This window comes from Polistes canadensis, unplaced genomic scaffold (genome assembly GCF_001313835.1).
Source record: "Polistes canadensis isolate GaletaPanama2010 unplaced genomic scaffold, ASM131383v1 scaffold_65, whole genome shotgun sequence".
Lineage (NCBI taxonomy): Eukaryota > Metazoa > Arthropoda > Insecta > Hymenoptera > Vespidae > Polistes > Polistes canadensis.
Genome location: NW_014569612.1, coordinates 568,606 through 591,723, shown reverse-complemented (window position 1 = coordinate 591,723; position 23,118 = coordinate 568,606). Strand labels below are relative to the sequence as shown.

At 38.6% G+C, this 23,118-nt stretch overlaps 1 protein-coding gene across 3 annotated transcripts in view; it reads right to left on the bottom strand.

Annotated features, from left to right (window-relative positions):
- LOC106786093 (protein split ends) overlaps positions 1-23,118 on the bottom strand; it is a 78,296-nt gene that overhangs the window by 18,027 nt on the left and 37,151 nt on the right. For all 3 annotated transcript variants that reach the window (XM_014747118.1, XM_014747120.1, XM_014747119.1), the window contains exon 2: positions 4,055-4,369. In XM_014747118.1, the coding sequence (XP_014602604.1) occupies positions 4,055-4,369 (315 nt within the window). The remainder of the gene's footprint in view (positions 1-4,054; positions 4,370-23,118) is intronic.

Here is a 23,118-nt window from a genome sequence, read left to right as displayed (position 1 = left end):
TTCTCAAATATGTACACATTAATATATATTATTATAATTATTATTATTACATTTACTACGTGCGTGTGTAATATATTACACGCAGAAATATACAAAGGGGCAAGGGTTAATCGTAGCTTCTTGCATGTGTCGTGACTTGTTTGGCATGCACGGTATGGGGGCCACAATAATATACCCGATAAGATATTTCTAGAGTCGTATCAGCATAACCTAGGCGCATGCGCATTACCGACAGAAAGGTAGGGTCATGACAAATTAGTCTAACGCCATCTTTATCTATATGGTCAAGTATTAGTAAAGTCTGTCTTCTCTTTTCTCTTTCTTTCTAACCTCTACGCAAACTATTTTCATTCTTTCTCTAACATTAAAACGTGACTTGCACGTTAAATCTTAGCATCGCGAGTTAGAAATTTCATCATCAGATTCGATTCGATAAGCCCCCGGTGCTGGTGGTGGTTATATTTATAAACGTCTGTGATTCATAAGTAGATTATAAAAAAAAAAAAAAAAACCTTGCCGATACTGTGATAAATATTGAACGATGACGTCACCGCTCTCCAACGAGAACATTTTGCACGAATCACCAATGATTGTATATACGTTACGATTCAAAGTTCCTCTTACGTAGAAACGCAACTCCTAAATAATAATTACGAATTAATGAACAAATTCGCAAAGAACATTTTTTTATTCAATTATGATTAAAACAAAATGGAAGAGAAGACGATTCCTGCAACGAGGGTCGGAAAAAAAAGGGTTTGTACATTCATAAACCTACGACTCTAAAAAACGTTTAACAGTCGAACTGCCCCCTCCCCCTTTCTTCTCCTTTTACAGGTTCTTTTGAGCACCCGCAATAAGGTTGTATGCCCTCTCCCATCCCCCCCCATCACCCCCCCCCTCGTCATCGTTACGGTTCGACGTTCCGTCACTCGACGACGAACAACGTCTGGCAACGTCGCTTTCTTCATCGTCATTTTCTTCGACAATATCCTCCCCCCCCCGCGGTCCCTCTTCCGTTCCGTTCCGTCCATCCATCGTGTCTTCGAAATCGTCACGGTCGTCTAATTTTTCATGGAAATGCAACAACGCCACCATTGCTGTTACATTTCACCGAGACAGGAAGAAAGAGAGAGACAGAGTGAGGTGGGGCACAGGAGGAGGAGGAGGAAGAAGGGGGGAGGAGGGGGAAAAATAGACGCACATTCCAAAGTAACGTTTAATATAACCCGGAGTATTAAAAGTTTGTTTCTTCTTTCTAATCTCTTTCTTCATTTTTGATTGGAAAAATAAAAATCATTTCTTATCTCTATATGCGAACACTTCTTTTCTACTTTACTTCCTGAAACAACTGGTTGGTCTTCTTCTTCCTCTTCTTTTTTTTTTTTATACGTTGTTATTGGTCTATATAATTTTTGTCTGCATTTAATTATTACTTTTTCTAAACAGTATACGAAGAAAATAGTAGAATGTACGTAGTCATCGTGAAGAGACACGGACTGTGGTTAATGAGAAACCAGAAATTATTACCACGCGCATGTTTTGCATGGTTTTTTTTTTTTTTTTAACTTGACGACAGAGATCCAAGTAATTAAATAAAACAAGCTTTTTATTATTACACGTCACCGTGATGTGATGTGATGTTGGTTGGTTAGTTGATTGGGTTGGTTGGTTGGTGGCCGGGCAAGCAAACAATTACGAAAAAAGGCCACTAAGGGAATAACAAAAACAACAAAAACAAGAGAAAATGATAGACAAACACACAGCAACGAAGGCGTTGCAATTTCCCTTATCGACCGAAGACACAACGGGCCAGAACGACAATTTCTTTGGATGGGGAAGGGGAGGAGACGAGGGGCCTGCAGGGTTCATGTTAAAAAAAAACAGATCATAAATTGACTATTCATCAAAACGAATGATCGCGATAATACTACGCGAAAGCAACTTGTAATATTTCTAGGAAATACTTTAATTAGTGAGAAAATCGATGAGGAGGAGCCCCCCACACCCCACCACCACCACTGTGTCATGGTTGGCGCCGTGTCCCACGACGCATTTCAAATATGAAAGAACACACGTAATATTCGATCGAATTCAACGCGACTAAGGTGGTGGTGGTGGTGGTAGTGGTGGGTGATTGATATCTTTTCAGTTGATAAGAACTTATCGATGATATCGTAGAGAGGAGGAGGAGGAGGAGTTCATCAAAAAAACGATGTCGACATTTTCTATACACACACACACACCTAAAGGTATCTCTTCTCTCAACGTTTTCCACTTAATTCTACACACAGTATTACTGATATTGTCTCTGTATGGTCTTCTGATAAGGAAAAGGATAAATAATATTTAAAAGGTCCCATACACAGCAGGTTTCCATGACTTACCTTTCCAATAACAATTCATACTTGTTTTTCAATGATGCACCGTGCACTAAACACGATGCATTTGTCTTCAAAACGATGAGAATGAAGTTGACGATGAAGATTATGACACTTGGCACTTATATTTAATCCAAATTCACTGTAATCCAACACTGCATCCATTTGTGGGAGGGGTGTGTGGTACGTCAACTCATCAAATTGACGACAATGATGATGACGACGATGACGATGACGACGATGACGACGAGTTTCACTAAATTTCTTTTTTCATCCCACTGAAGTTTTATTTACACAAGCAACCATCATCATCCCATATTGTGACATTTTGTATATATCATATTTGAAATAGTACAATAGTCAGCGCAACATGGTATTTTTGATATGATTAGAAAAGGATTATTATGTGTATAAGGAAGTGTGTGTATAACCTATACATACATACACACATATATGAGAGGATGGGCAAAGACCATACATGAGAAAAAATATAAAGAAAACTAAGAGAGACCTCCTAACACATGTGTAATGACGTTTCAATGTCATTTAACTAGCTTCCGGTATATAAATGTGCGATTTAATCGATTCCTTGACTTCAACGTGACTCATCGTATAAAGTGCTCTTTTATATACGTACTCACGCACGCACGCACACGCATGCATAAACGTAAAAAGAAAAATGGACGTATACAAAACACGCAAGTCGTTCGAAAACGAGCAAGCAAAAATATCGTTATCGGTTTCCTCGTCATGAGGGGGCGGGGAAAGAAGAAGAAGAAGAAGAAGAACATCACACGTTGTACAGTGCAGATAGGGAAACATTTGAAATACTTGTTTCAACGTTTCATCACGATCCATGAGGATATTTTATTTTTATCCACATTTAGTTATAATGACAAGTGTACGGATCATTATGAATCATTGTAACTTTTATTATACCTAGATTAGATATTCAGATCTCACGTTCGTGTTTATTTCCAGTTGCCCATTAAAAACTTGAATTCATTATACCGAGAACCTGATCATATTCTAACAAGGAAGGTAGGTGGTGTCCTCGTATCAAGCCTAGGGGGAATTGCCAATTGTTTGTTTAAGGAATAATATAGTTAAATTAAAAATTGTTTTAACCATTTAGCTTCGAGCACTGCATATATTATTCGGCATCCCATTTGTGGGTGATACGAGCGCCGTATATATCCGGCGTCCAAACATAAATTTATTTAGCAAATATATTATTACCTATATCATTTTGTAAGACTTTTCATATTAAAAATATAAATATATTATTGGAGCAATGATTATTTTCTTCAGCACAGTTTGTTATTTAACCCTTTCGTTAGACCAATTCGAACGAAGAACACCGTACCGAAAAGTATGCACACACATTGGAGCGTCGGTAGTCTTAAGTTTTTCAACGTCACCTTAAACGTCGATTTATTTTCATATCCAGAATATATATTACGTGATTTGACAATTTATTTTTAGTATAATTAATGTAATAGAATGAAAGTAGAATAATTGTATCTTGCCGGTTATAGTCGTCACCTATAGTTAACGAAAAGGTTAAAAGGATTTAGGGAGAACCAACAACAACAACAACACTGTGCATATTTTTGATACTGTGAATGTTTTCGAAAGGGTTTTAATTATAAATCATCCCGCATATATCTCACCCGTGCGAGGGAAATCTATGTTGAAGATGCTGGGGCTCGTAGTATTGTGTCGTAAGGGCTCGTTCGTCCAAAGTGTGTTCAGTCGCGTGAGCCTTCGCTGCGGACTTGATATCCATGAACGCCACCGTCGCGGAGGCGCCCCCGGTGTTAATCGAGGAACAACCACCACCCCCGCTGCCGCCGCCCCCGCCGCCGCTACCGGAACTGGAACCGGAACCACCCTCGTTGCCCTCCCCGAGGGAACCACCGGAACCTCCGTCCACAGGGCACACTTCGCCCCGCGGCAGCAGCTTGACGCTCTGCACGCGTCCATACCTGTAATACAACAAAATAAAAATTCATTCAATAAAATAATCATCTTTTAAAACTCATTTTTAAAACAAACATATATATATATATAAATAACTTAATATATATATAACTTATTATAAATAACTTAACACCTACTGACCGATTGCCTATTAATCGGCTTTTTTCATCAGCAACGCTAACCGACCGATAGCCTATTAATCGGCTTTTTTAATTGCCAACGCTTACCGAACAATCGCTTTTGTTGCATTGTTGTTATCAACATTTTATTAAATTTAATTATCCTATCCTGTAATGTGCTGTATATCCTAATATATCCAGTAATAACAGAAAGCGGAAAATTTTCTCTGAGCATATGAAACGCACAGATACTCCCGTGCGCTAATGTAGGCCGAAAAACAGCGGGTCGTTTGAGAGTATCTGCGGCTGAGCGGCCTGTCAGTAAAGTGTTAATACATAATGTAAAGTTTATGGTGAATTGGTCGATAACAAATCATTATCAAATATATTCTTATGTTAAATATTGAAAAAAAAACACCCCCCTTTATAAGAATAAACAGAAATAACATTCAATTGTATTTACTTATCTAATCTTTTCTAAAACAAATTTATACAATATTGTATATAGCAAAACAAGGGGGACAGGGTAACATGTATCATCTTTAAAAAGAGAAGGAAAAAAAAAACAAGAATTAGTGATTCACGCGCGTCCTGAGAAAAGAAGATTCTTTTCTTATCGTATTCTTATGATAGTTGATCAATGATATTAGTGAGGGTGGGAGGCAAGCAATGAACGTGAAATGCAAACATTAGAGAAGATATATACGATATATTCAGAGGAAAGAGAAAGAGAGAGGGAGAGTCATTGTGCGCTAGTTCAAATGGCATATTATCATCCTCAATGTGAAAGTTCAAAAGGATGGAGAGAAAAAAAAACATAGGGGGAATGGGAGAAAGAAAATGAAGGGAAGGAGGATTACACTACACGTTGTTGTTCTACAAATGTGTCGTTGCATCAATATTTTAACATCCAATGAAATAGAATAGGTAAAGAAAATAAAAGAAGAAAGAAAGGAAGGAAGGAAGGAAGGAAGGAAGGAAGGAAGTAAGGTAAGATAGGATAGGCAAAGTCCGTGGAACGTTTGAAAAGTAATAGAAGGTGTGCTGAAGAAGAAGAAGAAGAAGAGACGACGACAGTGTAGGAAGGAAAGTTGGCAACGTTGAACGGTAATACTCTGATGGTAGGTAGAGTACGGCAACAGCGCAGCAGAAGGGATTCTCGTTGAGAGAGATCGTTTGGGATTTCGAAGAAGGGAGGAGGAGACCCTGTAATCCTCTGCCCGTAGAAACCTCTCGCGATACCCGACACGAGAGAGCCGGAGGAAATTAAGTCGAAGGAAGAGAAAGACGGATAGAGGTTAGAGAGACGAACTGCTGGTAGTGGGGGATAAGGGGAAGAAGAGAAGAAAGAAGAAGAGGAGGAGGTGGAGGTGGAAGAGTAGTGGTAAAGAGGTAGAGAAAGTAGGGGGTGGGATGACGAAGAAGTGGAGGGGGAAGTGAAGACTTTGGAGGGGTTGAAAAGGAGAAGATTGGAGTGCGCATGCGCGTAAAAGCATTTGTGCTGCTTTTGCGCGCGGCTGAAAGAAGAAGAAACCGAAGAGAAGAGAAGAAAAGAAGAAGAAGAAGGGCAGGAAGGGAAGAGGAGAAAGGAGACACACTGAGGAGAAGAGACGACGAGACCTCGATCGAAGTCTTCCTCCGGCGGCGCATTCAGATCCGTACGGATAAAAGCCCTTGCGGATGTTTTTGCAGAGCGGCCATGACGGGCAAGCAAGCAAGCCTTTCCCTCGCTCGCTTACTCTCCTCTACTCGTAGAGAAAGAAGATAAACTGATATGTACGTGTATACCATATTCTTCTAGATATTTCATATATTTTATTCGGTTTAAATGTGCGCACAAAAGTAATACAGAAATACAGAAAAGGAAACGGTTAAAGTATGATATCGAAAATCTCTCTCAACGGGGTATATATATTCAAGAAAAAGAAGATTACTACTTTCCAAAAGAAAAACATGAAGAAGATGAAAAAATAAAAAGGTATATATATATATATCATAAAAATATAAAGTACAATTTTTATATAAATATCTACGACGTTATATACGTAGAGAAATACAGCGAGAAAGAGAAAAAGAAATAAAGAAAAGGAGGTATAAAAAATGGCGTCGGTAAAAGTTACGCACCGCCATTACGCGTTTTTAGTCACCGACGACGACACGGAGACGACTCTAGCTGCGCGAATGTGCGACGCACGGATCTCTTGTGTTACTTTTTTTTCCCTCCCAGACAATTTTTATTATTATTTTTTCTATTTCCCCCCCTTTTTAATTTTATTCTAATAAAAAAAGAGAACTCTCTCTCTCTCTTTCTCTGTCTCCGAAGAGAGAATATTGTATCATCTTGTATAAAAATGAGAATAAAAAGAATGAAGTTTTAAGTAGAAAGAGAGAAGGTTGGTTGGTTGGTTGGTTGGTTGGTTGGTTGCTGCTGCTTGCTGCTCGGCAAGAATAATACACGGAGGAGAAGCACGGGTAGTATAACCGTCCATCGATGATGACGACGAGGTGGAGGAGAGAAAAAGGAAGAGGAGGAGGAGGAGGAGGAGGAGACGGTGCAGCAGGCAGGCAGGAGAGGAAAGAAGAAGAAGACGAACACCAGAGAATGACGGCGTAGTTCCCTCGACGCAGAACTAAGGGGAAGTTTGGATGGTAAGAGGATGAGAAGGGGAAGTTTGGATGGTTCGAGGGTGAGAAGGGGGTTGGGGTGTATGCTGTGTGAGAGGAGAAGCAAGCAAGTTCTCTCTTATTTTCTTTCTCTCTCTCTCTCTCTTACGGTTGCTCTGACAATGCGCAAGGAGTGGGGAATAATCGTCGATAAGAGGATGATGAAAGGGCCACTGCGATTGGTCGAACGTTTGTAGAGCAGCTACGCGCAGACGCAGATATCGAAGGCTCGACTTTTCTCAGCGAGTCGATCGGCTGATCTCGCGCGAGTTGCACGTATTTATAAACACCTACTGTTTTCCGTTCTCTTTTTCTCTTTTATTTAAACAAAAAAAGGCACGATTTTTATATTTTTGATCGGAAAAGGAAATACTACACATTATATATCCGATATATAATATTTATTTTTCCCCCTCCATTTTGATAGGATTAATAATAATAATTATAAAACGCCACGGAACACAACAACCGCACCGGGATGGATATATCATTTTCTTTTATTTCTTTATATTTAAGTTTTATTTGTCTGGCGTTAATATTATATTTTCAAAAAGTATTTTCGATGAGAAGCAAGCAGCACATTATAACAAAAAATCTCGACTGATAACTGCTGTAAAACATAACCCCCTAAAAAAATATTAATAGGGGTCGTCCACCGCCGCCCTTTTGCGCGCGAGGGTTTTTCGCGACAAATTGTTTTTTCCTTGATAAAAAAGTAAAGAAAAAATGTTATATTTTATAAAAAGAAAAGAGGGAATAAATGAGGATACACGGTTAGACAGGAGAGGAGGTGACGGAGGAGGAGGAAGAGAACATATATGCCTCGTTGGAAGAGGGTCGAGAAGAGAGGGGGATAAGAAGATTCGCGAGATAAAACGCAACCCAACACACACAACTCGGATTATTTCAAACGTCGTTAGAAAAAGGGATAGGGATTGGATAATCATTTTCTTTATCTTAGGGAGTTTCTTCCTTCTTCTCTAAGGAAAACAACTGAACCTCGAAAAAACAATGGTGCATTTTATTTTTTCTTCCTTTTTCTTTTTTTTTGGTTTAACTTTTGCATACGACAATCCTAATGTTTTTTCGTATTTCGTTAACAACGTTTTTGTTTAACAAAATACGTTGATTTTGTTACGGGACTTTGAACACCTTAACTGCTGTTGCTGTTGCTACTGCTGCTATACCAACCATCAGCGTGCCGTGGGGTTGTTGTTGTTCTTGTTGGTTTTCCCCTATATTTTTTGATCTTCCCATTTTAATTTCTCCCCTCGCGTTCGTAAGTAAAATTACTTTCGTCGTCGTCGTAGTATCCTCGGAAGAAGAGTCCGTTGGTTTTAATGATCGAACATCACCACAACCATGGGGCGTGGTTCCTCGCTAAAGCGTGTGATCCGATTCGCAGATGGGCCGATGCGCAATTACGTAGCGTTGCGTCGCAAGTTTATCTCATCTACATTTTCTTGGCTTAACGAAACACAACTAAAGAAATTCTTCAATTGCCAGAAAAAGAGAAATTATAATACCACATTTTCCTTAAGAAAAGGGACAGAAACTATGAGAAAGAGAGTACAGAAGAATTGTTCCAATTCAAAAAATGATCACGAAGATATATTTTATTCAAGGTCTTCGATGATCATCTCACGTCTCTCTCTCTCTTTTTCTCTCAAATGTATCATAAATCGTAAAAACACCCTGAGAAATCTAAAAAAAGCATCCTCAGGAAAAATTTCCTCCTATACCAGTTGAATTCGTTTAATTAATTAAAAAAATAAATCCTAAAATACATCAGGGATTATATACACCTTCGTTCGTGAATTACTATCACAAATGTAGAACCTAAAAAAATCGATACTTCGAATCGTGTGATGGTGTCCTCGAGTGATGATACTTAAAAACCCAATTAAAAAAAAGAAGAAGTACAACTTCAAAAATCCTTTTTCGCCACTGAATATATATATCCCAATAAAAGAAACGTTTAAGTAGCAGCTAGCTCTCCTGCTGTCCATCGTGTTTTCGAAACAAACAAAAATGAAATGGGGATGACAATGATGAGAGATGGTTTCGAGGAATTTGGGAGAGGACTTTGTTCAGTTTAGGCATTGGCTATGACAATCGGGCAAAGTGAAAAACTCTTCAGTGTGCTGTTGCCTACTGCAGTATGTCCGCCTGTTCGTCTGTCTGTCTAACTGACTGACTGACTGCTTGCCTCCCAGTCTGTCTGCCTGTCTGTTAATACTGCGTTTCTCTCTCGGGGAAAATTTCACGCGAAATTCTTGAACCAAAAAAAAAAAGCCGTTCGATTCGTCGCAGCTGCAGCAGCAACAGCAGCAGCAGCAGCAGGGTTCTCGAACCACACCAAATGAACGTGTACAAACGAACAAACGGTTCGGACGGTTAGAAAGAGCGATAGCGTTCTGCGTCGCGGTCGCGTACCTTCTTTCACTCCACTCTCCTCTCTCCTTACTTCACCTCGGCATCCCAATCCCCCCTTTTGTTCCTCCACCACCCCTTGTCACCTTTCTACTAACCCCTCTCTCGACCCCTCAGGTTCCCCCGTCAGTAAAATAAGAAGGCATACAAGGGAGCGGCGGTACATACGACGATCGAAGGCACTCGAGGAGAAGTTTCCCTCCTCTCCCTCCCCCTCTTTCTTCCTAACACACAGGAGGGCAGCATTTACGAACACGCACGAACACACACATCGGGCGACGTCGTCTTTTTCCGTGGTGCGTCGTGCGAATACGTAGAGGAGAGAAGGAAAATGGAGGAAGGTTTGGTTGGTTGGGTTGGGTTGGGTTGGTTGGTTGGTTGCTGCTGCTGCTGCTGCTACTGCCGATGGGGTAAAGAGGGGAAATCGAGTGCCACGGTGACTGGCCGACTGGCTAGCGAAGCAAGCGAGCCGTGAACCATGTCGTCCCCTACCCCACTTGTCCCTTTCCAACCAACCTCAACCCACCTCGGCCCTCCCGCCGTCAAACAAAACCGAGTTCTCTCCTTCTCTTTCTCTTTCTCTTCGCCATCCTATATCTATCTTTCTCTTTCTTATTCTTCTTTGCTCACTGCTCGCGCGTCAAGGAATTTTACTCTACGGACTTGCTTGCTTGCTTGCTCTCTTCCATAGCAGTCTTCTTCTTCTTCTTTTCTTCTTCCTTCTATCTGCTCCTCTCGACGAATGCGAGACGAACTCTTCTCTTATCCTCGGGTTTAACAAGACGAGAATGTATATGTGTATAATATATATATACATATATATATCCTCTGAACTCTATATTGTGTTCAGATATTCACTGTAGGTCAGATCGGGGATACTGGATCGAGGATTCAAACGGATTAGTTTCTTTCAAGCATTTTCTTTTCTTTTCCTTACGCGATAATATTACGATATAACGAGATTTCTATTCAAACAGGGTAATATATTATATGAGAGGATTTATTTAAATGTAAAATGATAAAATCTCTCAAGTGTTACGTGAAAAAAAAAAAGTGTGTTGTAAATTAGTGCATATATTACTTGGAAAAAAAAATTATTCCCTTTCTTTTTTTCTCTCTCTTAAGAGACAGTTCGATCGTACTCGCAATTTAATTATTTTATATGCCGTATAATATCTCCCGTCCGGCCGCCATTTTGTTCTGTCTAGAACGACGGAGAAAGAGACACATACCATACCACATACAGCTTGGAAACGGGTTGTGAAAAATACTAGCGGGAGTTTCAAATGACGCACGGTGTGCGCGTGAATATAAAAAATTATTTTATAAAGATGAATGTGTCATTTTATTTTATTTCTTTACTTTTTTTCATGTTTTATGATAAAACTACATTAGAATATAGAAGAAACACGTAGGAGCAGCAGCAGCAGCGTTCGTTAACTTTTAAGAGAGTTGCTCTCGTCTTTCACGAGCTGGCATAAATCATAAATCTCTTTGCATCCAACGTATATATATATGTATGTGTGAATGTATGGTATGTATGTACGTATTCATGTACATATATATCCCCTATACAAATGTAGTATATATACACATGCATATATAGAAAATAAATTTCCTAGGAGAATCACAAAACGTGCTATGATCGAAAACGTTGAGAGTGCTCGGACCAATCGTTCGTCTTTCTACGTTTGAAACAGGAGACGAACAGGAAATCAATACATCGGCCCACGGTTAAGAGTTGAGGGTGAGAGAGGGGAGGAAAAGAGGCGCAGGGGTGAAGAGAGAGAAAGAGAAACGTATAGGACAAAGCACACAAGTAAAAAAAAAAAAAAAGAAGAAGGAAAGAGAAACTCCTCGCCTTCCGTAAACTCATCAGCGTTAGGCACACAATTGCAAAAGTATTATTATCAGTATATAGTGTGTGTTGTTTCTCTTCTTCCTCTGGACTGACTTCGAATGTATATACATATACATGCATACCACGTATCGTATTTTTTTAATTATCGCACATATGCGATATTCATATCTCATAAGCGATGATAAACTTCTATATGCCGATGACGCGTAGGATAAACTTTCCTCTACGCGACGTACATAACCTCAACAAAAATATCATTTTCCTAGAAGCTCAAGACTTAATCTCCAAAATTCTTAATACTTTTTATCGATAAAATTTTCATTTCTTTTAAAGTGATCGCAATTACATTTCGATGCACAATTTCTTATACAAAATAATCTTACATTATCGCATTTTTATATAGAGATGTAATGAATATACGTAGACTCCATTGGTGGTCATTATTTTTTTATTGGTAGACGCATCATCCATTATTCTTCGAATTGCTAATTACAAAATGGCGATGATAATGCGCAACATGGCGGCGGATCCTAATATTCTCGAGACGACGTTGAACGAAGAAATGAGAGTAAGTTTTTATGCATGATTTTTACGTACACCCGTTATGCATAAAATATTCTTATAATGAAATATTATTATATGAACGGTGAGTGATGATTTCTAAACCAAAAAATAGGAAGAAAAAAAAACATATATGCGATTGAACGAATTTGGAAAGTTCCCTCTCTCTCTCTCTCTCTTTCTCTCTTCGTTTGAAGTTTACAAAGTGAACGGCCGATTTCTCGTGATGAGTATAACCAAACGGATGAATGGTTTAGCGAATTCTACGAAAATAAATGCGAAATAAAAAGAAAACAATGCGGGAGCAGCACCACGCAGCGACGACTGACGATGAAGACGATGCTATAAAAAAGAGAGAGGAAGAAGGCTTTTGTTCCCTCGTAGTTTCCCCTCGATGCTCCTCCTCTCGTCTTCTTCGCATATCCAGCGCACTCTGGCTCTTTTCAACCGAATAAAAACATCGTCCGGTACCACAAAGACGTTGGGTACGTGGGCCCGGAAACGTTAGAGGAGAGTTGGAGAGAAAGAAAAAGAGAAAAATTCATAATGAAACCTCCTATCTCATTCGTTGGTGATGTTCGTCGTTTTCATATTGTTTCTCTCCCACGCCCGTAAACTTTCCTATTAACCTCGACGTTATCTAACATTCTTCATGAATTCCAATACGTGAAGGAAAAGAAGAGAGATAGAGAAAGAGTGAGAGAGAGAAGCCCCGAAGAGGAGAGGAGAAGAAGAAGAGGTTTTAAAGTAAGCTTTGTCAATGCTGGATATTATATAAAAAAAAAAGATGAAATGAAGAGAAGGGTGGAAAGAAGAGAAAGAAAGAAAGAAATTCAATCGAGAATGAAATATGATGAAAAGAGAAAAAATATAAATGGCCGATCGATATTCATCAATTCCGCAAACTCTATTCTTTATCTCTCTTTCTCTTTCTTTATATCTCTTTATATATACCCCAACGATTAAACAAAAGATAATCCTTAACTCGTTCGTTATCAAACGAAGTTGTTTCCTTGCTTACTATAAAACAACAGTAACCTCCTCACAACCAATAACAACAAGAACGTATTTAGTATAACCCCACACAACCGTGAGAAAGAAAATCCTGATAGGGAAGAAATTTCTCGGAAAAGCTTCTTCTTCTTAATGTTATTCTTAAAAGGCAGAAAGACGAGAATAAAACGATGATGACTGACGACGACGACGACGGACAAGACGAAATAGAAGAAACAGTATCCCAATGTAAGTAAGAACCGCAAAACGCGTCGCAGGAAAACGGTCGTAAGCAAGCAAGCAAGCAAGCAAGCAGGCCAGAAACGAACAAACGAAAAGGAAGAAGAAGTGGCAACAGCGCTTATCCAAGCAAGCAAGCGGCTAGAACGACGGTGGGCGCCTCAACGAGGCCAGCCGAGGACGTGGCAACAGCGCTATGACTCAGCTCTACTCGTTTCGAGCTCTCTACCCTCTCTCCTCCCACTTAGGGCTCCGTTGCCGTCCCGTCCGTGTCCGCCCAACCCCCCCAGCCCCCTTTGCCCGTGCGGCAATACGCAGCTGACGCCCTGCTATCCCCTCCCCATCCCCTACATCCCCACTTTACTCGCCTGCTCGCACTCTCCCATCCCCCACCACTACACCAAAATACTAACGTCGCTCCACTCGCCGTGGTGCTCCCCCTTTCACTCCCCCCTTGCCCTCCACGCCACCACCAACCCTCTCACCATCATTCCCAACCTCTCTCTCTCTTGCTGCCCCCTTCACATTACCAACCTTCTCGTCTCTTCGTCATCGTACTAGGGCAAACCGAGGAACGATTCCTAACATCGGCGACGTCGTACGAAAGAACCAAGAGAGAGAGAACACTATCACTGTGTGTGTGTGTGTATGTGCTTTTCTCTCTTTTTCATTTCTTTGAATGTGTCTGTGCTAAGCCAGCGCAAAATTCTCTCTCCCGATGGAAGAAAAACACCTTTACCAATCCCCTTTTTCTTTTTCTTCTTCGTCTTCTTTCTCCTCATCCTTTTTCTATTTCTTTTCTTAAGATTTCCTACTATCTAGTCACTCTTTTCTTCTCCCTTTAGCAATTGCCACTTTCCGATCGAAGTGCAAAAGAGAAATATATAAATCTTATTGGAAGAGAACTACTGCTGCTTCTTATTCTTCTTCTTTTCGTATTATACACAAATGATCGTTAAATTGTCGTACATATATATAACTCGATTTTTATAAAGAAAATGATTATATTAGTTTTGTAGGAAAATCGAGACTAATATAAACGTTGCAAGAGTGTGTGTAGGGAAGAGAATAATACAATCAATGTGTTCTTCGACCAGTCCTAACGCGAGAATCTTATCATCCGAAGATGGCGATCGTGCGCTACTATGGCAGGAAAACGACTTCCTGCAATTGCGGGATGGACACAAACACACACATACACATACGTTTGCCAACCGCCTTTTCTTCTTCTACGTCGTCACCGTCTTTTTCTTTTCTTTTCTTTTCTTTCTCTTTCCTCCCCCCCTCTTCTCACTTCTTTTGCTTGACCTATAGTTTGTGTCGTCATCATTGTAATGTAGGGGTCGTCACGTGGGTTATATGTTCATCATTGTATCTCTATTGCGAGCTTAAATTTTATTAACGCTACTCGATTGTTTTTTCTTTTCTTTTTTTTTCTATCTCTTCCGATGAATTAAGATTTTTTCAATTAGGTGTAGTATTATTATTATTATTGTGTTCTTACGAAACACACGACACAACAACACAACCGTACAATATAATAATGCGTATCATGAAAAAGATATCGAAATATCGATATCACTTGACGAAATCGTGTTTGTTTGTTGGTAACCGGTAAGCTATTTTATATCACTATAGGTCTATACTTTGGACAAAAAAAAATAATGACGACGATGACGACAACGCGACTACGCTTGGCATATTTAAGTGAACGCATACATCACAAACGACCGACCCGGTGTGTTTATTTCTATGCGTATAGTGCATACGCGCGCGCAATTGCGTAAGCCATCTTGAAAGTTTACCGTTTCCCCATTTGAGAAGCCTACAACCGTTCGATCGTAATAACATTAATAATAATAATAATACGAACAACTTTTGTAGTAGGAAAATATATATGTGCAGCAGCATTGTGTGTTATAATATTGGATTAAAATTAAGCTTGAACGATAATCCTGAATGGTGTTTCTTTTCTATCAAATCAAATATCGTTCATATATATATGACCGGATGTTGATTTCACACGTTGTATTAACCTTTGACATATCTTGTGCAAGTATTTTTCAATTCTAACCGACATAGACACATTTTTTGTGCGAAATAATGTGTGAGAGAGATGATGATGATGATATTCTTTTTGATATTAAACGTAAATTAGAATTTTCAACATGAATTATCATCCAAGGGATTTATTATTATTCCCCGTGCCTGGTGATGGTGATGGTGGTGGTAATAGTGTCGATTACGATGATAAGTCTGTTCTCCTATTCCGATTAATACAAGAGAAAGAAGAGGAATGAAAAAGGAGGGAGAAAGAGAAAGAGAGAAGGCAACGATTACGAGGCCGCGTGGGTTCGAGGTCGCAGAAGAGAGGCTTGGAGTCACGTTAAACGGTGATTGCCGTCTCTGTCGTAGCCAAGGTGCCGTTATTTTAATGTAGAGATACGTAGAGGAGACCGGATGAGAATGAAAAGTCAGAGAGAAAGAGAAAAAGAAAGAGAGAAAGAGAGAGATTTGAACCGTAAACTGTAAATACGACACAGAAAATAGAAAATAAAATCGTCGCGATTAATATTTTATCCTTCTATCGATTTTATTAATTCTCTCTTCATTTTTCTATCCATCAATTTCCATATATATAACAACCAACCCCACCCCCCAACAAAACTCTTGTAAATAATTTCCTAAATTACTTCTTATTAACCTTACTTTTTATTCATTACTTTCCTTTTTTTTTTCTTTTCTTTTCTTCTTTTCTTTGTTTATATCCTCCTCGCTTTAATCTAATGTACAAAATTACTCGCGATATAGAAGATTCGATAAGAAATAAATAATAACAGTGAAAATAATTAACGATGAAACGACATTAGAAACACCTGTACGTCCCACGCCATCTTAACAACATGGCCGCGATCGAAGAAAATCAAAATGGACGCTGCTGCTGCTGCTGCTACTACTTACTACTTACTTTATCGTAGGAAGGAATCGAAGAAAACTAATATAATAATAATAAGATCGTTAATGCAAATTTGTGTAAAGACGTATTTTGAAATTTTACGCAGAGAGTTGGTTGTATGGAAATAAAGTTTACAGAAAGCTCGTATTAGTTTTATAATTTGAAAACAAAATAAGCCCTATCTCTCTCTCTCTCGGTGGAAAGGAGTAATTGATTTTAAAAATAACCTCAAAACTTTTTAGCCTCCTATCTTCTTCTACTCCACCTCCTCCTCTTCTTCTTCTTCCTATGTTACTTTTTCCCGTACTATGCATTATTTTATTCGTATGTTACTCTATCCTTACTGGAAATAAACGTAACCTTATATTTGTTGAAACTTTTTTCGAGCAAGATAGTATAGTAAACGAAGAATATATGTATATATATATATAGTGGGAGGTAAAAGAAGAAAGGAACAAAAAAAAAGTAAGAGAAAGAGAGAGAGAGAGAAGAATACAAGTAACGGTAGTCCATATTACGATCGCTGCCGCGCCTATATTCTTGTTTCGTGTCTTCTTCTGGTGGTCTCTCTTTTTCTCTCTCTGCATGGAGAAAGCCAGTTCGAGTCTTTAGGTTATGTTCTTCTCTTCGTGCGTATAGAAAAGAAAGAGACGGAGATAGGAAAAGAGAAGGGAAAGAAAGAGAGGGGTCCCACCACCACCACCACCCCACCGTGTATGTAAAAATACATTCTGTATACAATACTCAGCACAACACAATACATACTACTGCACACATAATGCATATACTACATATATACGTGTACGTGAGGTCTTCTCGGTGACTTGGTTTGGTATAGAAACATAAAATGACAAAGTTCTCCCAGCACTAGGCACTAGCACTACAAACAGCAGCAGCAGCAACATCAGCAGAAGAAGGAAAAGGAAAGATAAAAATGGTTAAGTAAAGATTAGAAAGAGAAGAAGAAGGAAAAGTTAGCGTGTGCGAGTTGTTCCAGTGGCGTAACATTCGAAAAAATGCATGATCACTGCTGCTGCTGCTGTTCTGCGTACTTCTATCTGTCTATCTATCTATCTTTGTCTTTTTCTAGGCTTGCTAAAGTCTTACAAAATAAAGAAAAAAAAAAGATACCTCGTTAACCGAGAATATCTTTTATTTTCTATGCATTGTCTGTAAGCGCGTTGGATAGAAGTAGTAGTCCCCGCGTAAACAGGAACCCCAACAATGCACATTTTTCTCCTCTCCCTTCTTCTTTTATTTTTCCACCACCTCCATCCTCCTCCTTCCGCGTCATGCAAAGAACTTTGCAAAAGAGTGAGTGAGTGAGAGATTAAAGAAAAGATAGAAGAAGAACGACGAAAACGTACAATATAAAAGGCGTGGCGTAAAAACGAGGCAACCGGTTCCTCTCTTTCTATCTATTTGACGTATACATAGTGATCTAGTGATTATGATAAAGAGAGAGAGAGATAGATAGATAGATGGAGATAGGATAAAACTTAAATACGTTCTCCGTTCGAATACTATTAATATTAACGCGTAATCTTTGCCTATATATCTCTCCCAACAGACTATTTCGTAGCAGACACACACACACACAACTTCTTGACTAATTCATAGCTAGTTTCTTAACTGATTATTATTTATAGATATGTACGTAAGAACGAGGAATAATAAAATATGTTCAATTCATTGGCCTACGCGTGTAATGTAATTTCGTTTTTACTATAACCTTCTAACATAACTTTCGTGTTGTATGAATACCTAACCCATCATCATTAACAGTGTTCTTATTATTGGACACAAATGTTATGTAAAAAAATAAATCATTTTCAGATAAGGAAACATACTTGAAAGAATCTTCTTTTTCTTCTTCTTCTTCTTACGTTTACATAATTAATTTAGAAAACGTGGGGAAAATAATTGCAAAGGTTATTTTTTGTAGGGAAACATAACCTATAATGCAAGAGTTACGCCATTGGGATGCGCCGCGTGAACGTCGTGCGTGTAAAAGCAGCAACAGCAACAGAAGACTAGCTAGCAGACACAGTTGAACCTCTCTTTCCTCTCCTGGTGGTTTACAACGAGAAAGATGTAGATATGTGTGTGTGTATTGTAGCGGGGGTTATAGCAGAAGAGAAACAGCATGCTTTTTTTTTCTCCTCAGCTTCCCCTTCTCTTCATCGCAACGATTTCACCGCGCTTAGCAGCCCTGCCTGGCCCGTAGAGATTCTTCTTCTTCTTCTTTTCTTTTCTTTTTCTATCTACTCTGCAAACGTTCAGCAGCCGCGGGAAAGCTCTCTCTCTCTGTCTCTCTTTCTCTTTCTATTTTTTTACAGGTACATAGAGATGCATATGTGCATGCTTATCTACACAAGACTGCAGCAACAGCAGCAACAGCAGCACTAGCAACGTTGGACAAACATTTCTACAACAGTTTCCTAAAAAGATTCAATTCGAAGAAGATTCATTTTCCTGCAAATTCCTGAAAATTTGTTTCGCTAATTTTTAACCATTGAACCATGAATGAATTATCTACTGCGACAAGAAATCTTGTTGACATACAAATTGGTAAAAGAAAAAAAAAGAAAAAGGCTCGTAAGAAATTACGAACTTCTGATTACGTTGGATGATGCGCCCTCCTCCCTCTCTCTCTTCCTTCTACAACGATTGAAAACACCACTGCGAAACAACATCGTGGAAAAAACAAGTAATTTGATTTTCTTTTTTTAACTTAAGCAAAATAACGTAGAAACGTATAATATAATACACGACGGATGTATATTCAATACGATTTTTCTTTTCCTTCACAACTTTCTGTTATATTTTCGTGCGACTCGTGAGAGTTGGGCGGTGGGGGACAGGGGAGGGGATCACACACCGAAACCGAGTGAATTTTTAGCGCGTAAAAGTATATATCTGCATCAGCAGAGACGTTTGCTCGCGCAAATACAGAGGACACACACATATACAAGTGTATACGTGTATAAACGCAGATGGAAGGTTGACAAGGCGCACATGGCTGGTTTCGTTTAATAGAGGTCGTTGAACTGTCAACCAACGTGGCGGCAGCAACGACTGAACTCTTCCTTCCACGTCGGCATATCATTTGCCGAAACTTTAGTTTTTTTGTTTTGTTTGTTTTTGCCGATTGAGAATCACTGACTCGACGATTTTCGATCGAAATAAAAACACGGGTCGAGAAATCGCGTCCATTTTGTTTTTTCTTAAACTTCTTACGAAAAGAACCAATCATCGCGAGGGATTTTCTTAAAATCCAAAATGGCTGACAAATTTGCAAGCCGCCATGTTTATTTCACGATGATAATTGTCCTACGTGAAAATAGATTTTATCGAACGTACTACTACTACTACTATTACTATTATTATTATTATTATTACTACTATACTAGAGATATTTTAAAATCAATTTATATTTTCTATTATTTGATACTTTTTCAAATAATTGAAGATAAATAATAATCTATACAAAAAAATACGTTCGAACGAAAATATTAAAAGCCTATCATACTTCATCCTCTTCGCATGAAAATTTACTGTATATTTTTTAACAAATACTCGAAAGTTTTTACGAACGTAAAAAAATCCGTTCGTCTATTACTCTACCGTTAGACAAGAAAAACTCGACTCCGGTTGTAAAACTGATCTTCGGTAATTTTACAGTCTCTTTACGATGTCTAGCGGAATATATATTTTATTTCAAGTGTCGCGTATGCACTCGAAGAAGATACGGTAGTGTGAGGAGAAAGAGGAGGAGGAGGAGGAGGAGGTGACTTCGAAAGATCGTAAAACGTTTATCCAAATCTAAAAGACATAAAAAAAAAAATATATATATATATATATATTTATAAGGAATTATAAGATGCATAATAACATCATGAACATGATTTTATTTCAAATAGAAAACAATGTATAGTAACTTGAAGTATAATATGCAAATACTTTTGATATTAACTGTACACATACGAATACGTATAACGTTAGAAGTTAACGCGCAGCCTCTCCTCATGCGTTTCCGCGATCGCATTTCTAAACGCGATTTGTGTTGTGTATTTGCCTTCACTCTTTCTCTCGTCCTTTTTCTTCGTGTCTACCTGTTCTATCGACACCTTGGCACCTGCCAAGTATAGAAAATAGAACAATAGTCGTGGGGTATATATCGGATAATTTCTTTTATGGATTCGTCTCTCTCTCTCTCTCTCTCTGTGTTTCTCTCATTTTTGTTCTTTAACTTTTAACAATACGACGATAATACATATATCAATGTTATATTTAGAAGAATAATAATAATAATAATAATAATCAGGTTAAATATTAAATAAAAACGATTATTAAGAACAATAATTCTACGTAGAAAAAAAATGCAATTATTATATTATTATTCTTTTTTCTTGTCAACGTATTTGTTCAATAAGAAATGAAATGTTCCAATCAATTGGATAAACAACAACGATTGATATATGTCAAAGGTTAAGTTAGGTTATATTAGGTTAGGTTGCATAAATGCACAAGAGTATTGTAGGCGTTTTATACTTGAACGCGATTTATTCTTCGTCTAAGGGAATTTGCATTCGTCCCACTTTATTAAAACGACGAAAGAGAGAGATAGATAGATAGATAGAAATAAATAAAGAGAGAGAGAGAGAGAGAGAGAGAGAGAGAGAAATAGAAAGAGAAGAAGCAAAGTCGTTTCTTATTGGAAAACGTTCTAGATCGATGTGGAACGAGAACGTGTAGGTCATCTATGCCCCTTTTTCTATGATTTATTCAATGAATCGTATGATTTAGTGGTATTTCAAACTCCACGCTCACATTCTTTCTTTCTCCAAGGCGAAAACCTAACCTAATCCTATTATTATTAAGCTTTTTTTATTCCCCTTTACCCATTCCGTTCAGTTTAACTCTATCCAGAAACTATCTGTTTGATGGTTAACATTTTTTACGTCATTCTCAAGTTTATCGAACGTCGTTTGAATAAATTGTTACGAGGTAAACGAAGTAAAGGTTAAAGAAAGCAAAAAAAAAAAGAGAGAGAGAGAGAGAGAGAGAGAGAGAGGATAGCAACTGGTCATCGGACGAGAAAAAAGATGAACGTCGAAATTCAACACGAAGTTTCCCGAACTTTGACGAAGTTTTTACGAAATTTAGAGGTTTGGGAGGGAGGAGGGGAGGGAAAAGAAGAAGAAAAAGAAGAAGTCGGTTACTGTACACTTTTCTCTTGTTGGTTCTTTCCTCTTTTTCCTCTTCTTCTTTCTCCACCACCCGTCGTCTTCTTATATTCAAAATGGCTTCCATATTCCCACGGTTATATTTCATTTTCCTCTTCGAATTGTCTAAGGGGATTCTCTCCCTCGCCCACCCCAACCCCAGACCATAAGAAACGAAAAAGAAAACACACGAAAGGAAAAAAAGAAATTAAAAGAGAGAAAGAGAAGAAAAAAGTCGTCTGGGGCGCGCGTTCATCGAAGAAAATGAAATTCTATTACTTCCTGTTGACTGAAAAAACAGAAGTCACCACCACCTCAACCCAACCAACCTAACCAACCAACCAACCAGCAACAGCAGCAGCAGCAGCAAGCAGCAGAGAAACATCGGGGGCGACGTTCGTCGAGTGGCATCGACGAAAATAGAGCGTCGTCATTAAACGAAGGCACCATCTATAGGTTTAACGTCCGGTAGTAGTATGTTGCCGCAATCCTCAAACTCCTCCTCACCCCCTTGCTTCCCACCCCCCGCCCCCTAATCCACACAGCCACCCATATCGTGGTGCCTCCAGGGAAAATCGACTCCTAGATTTACACAGCATTTTGTTCCGAACAGGAGACCCCAATATGATAGAAGAATGTACACATACCACCCATCACCACCCCCTATTCTCAACCCCCCACCCACACATACCTCACCACCACCAGCACCTTTTATTTGTTCAACGAGTTTTGGTGCCAATGCAATGAAATGAAATGCAATGCAATGCTATGCTTTGCAATGTTAGGCTAGGCTTTTTTAGTATTAGGAAGAATAAGAAGAAGAAGAAGAAGACCTAAATGAAAACGACGAATGACGCTATGAACATAGATTATTGTCTCTAAACAAATAATATTTGTTTAGAGACAACACGCACACTTTTAATCTAAGTAAACGTCGGATTAAAGTATTAATAAAATCAATTTCGTATATATTATTGAATCGACAACACGACTGGGATGAGGGGGTGGATTATCGTCGTTTGAAAAATCTGTTGCTTTCTCTCTCTCTCTCTCTCGTAAATATGAAAAAACAAATAAAAGAGAATTTGTTTTTTCTATGTAAAAAAAAATCTCGTATGCGTAACGACGACGACGAGTGGCGTTCGTGTGTGTAATTTTCCTTTTTTTTTTTTATACCCCCGTTACGAATATCACGGCTCGAAAGTTATGGAAAAAAAAAAAAGGAAAAGAAAGAAATAAATAAAATAAAAAAAGATTAACAAAGTTAGTTAAAGGAGAGTATACATAATCATCATTATCATCATCATCATCATCGTGTGTTTCTCGGTTCACTTCGCAGGATTTCTCGCAGTGCCCACCACCACCACTACCATCGTATCGACGGCCGCGCCTGGAAATATTAAAGAAGATAGCGCACAATGTGAAAGTAAAAGGGCTTTAAAAGCGTACCTTTAAAAACCTGTAAGAAGAAGAAGTCGAAAAACAAAGATATATCATAGCGTGTAGTAACAACACACAAGAGAGGGTTGGGGTATCAAAATAATATCCCAATATCTTATTTTTCCCCCACTCTTCCCCCTCATCCGATGTTTTCTTCATTAATCTTAAAAAATGTGATGGATTTGATTAAAGTAAAATAGAAACAAAAATAGTTCAAATTTTCTCTCTCTCTCTCTCTCTCTCTCTCTCTCTCTCTCTC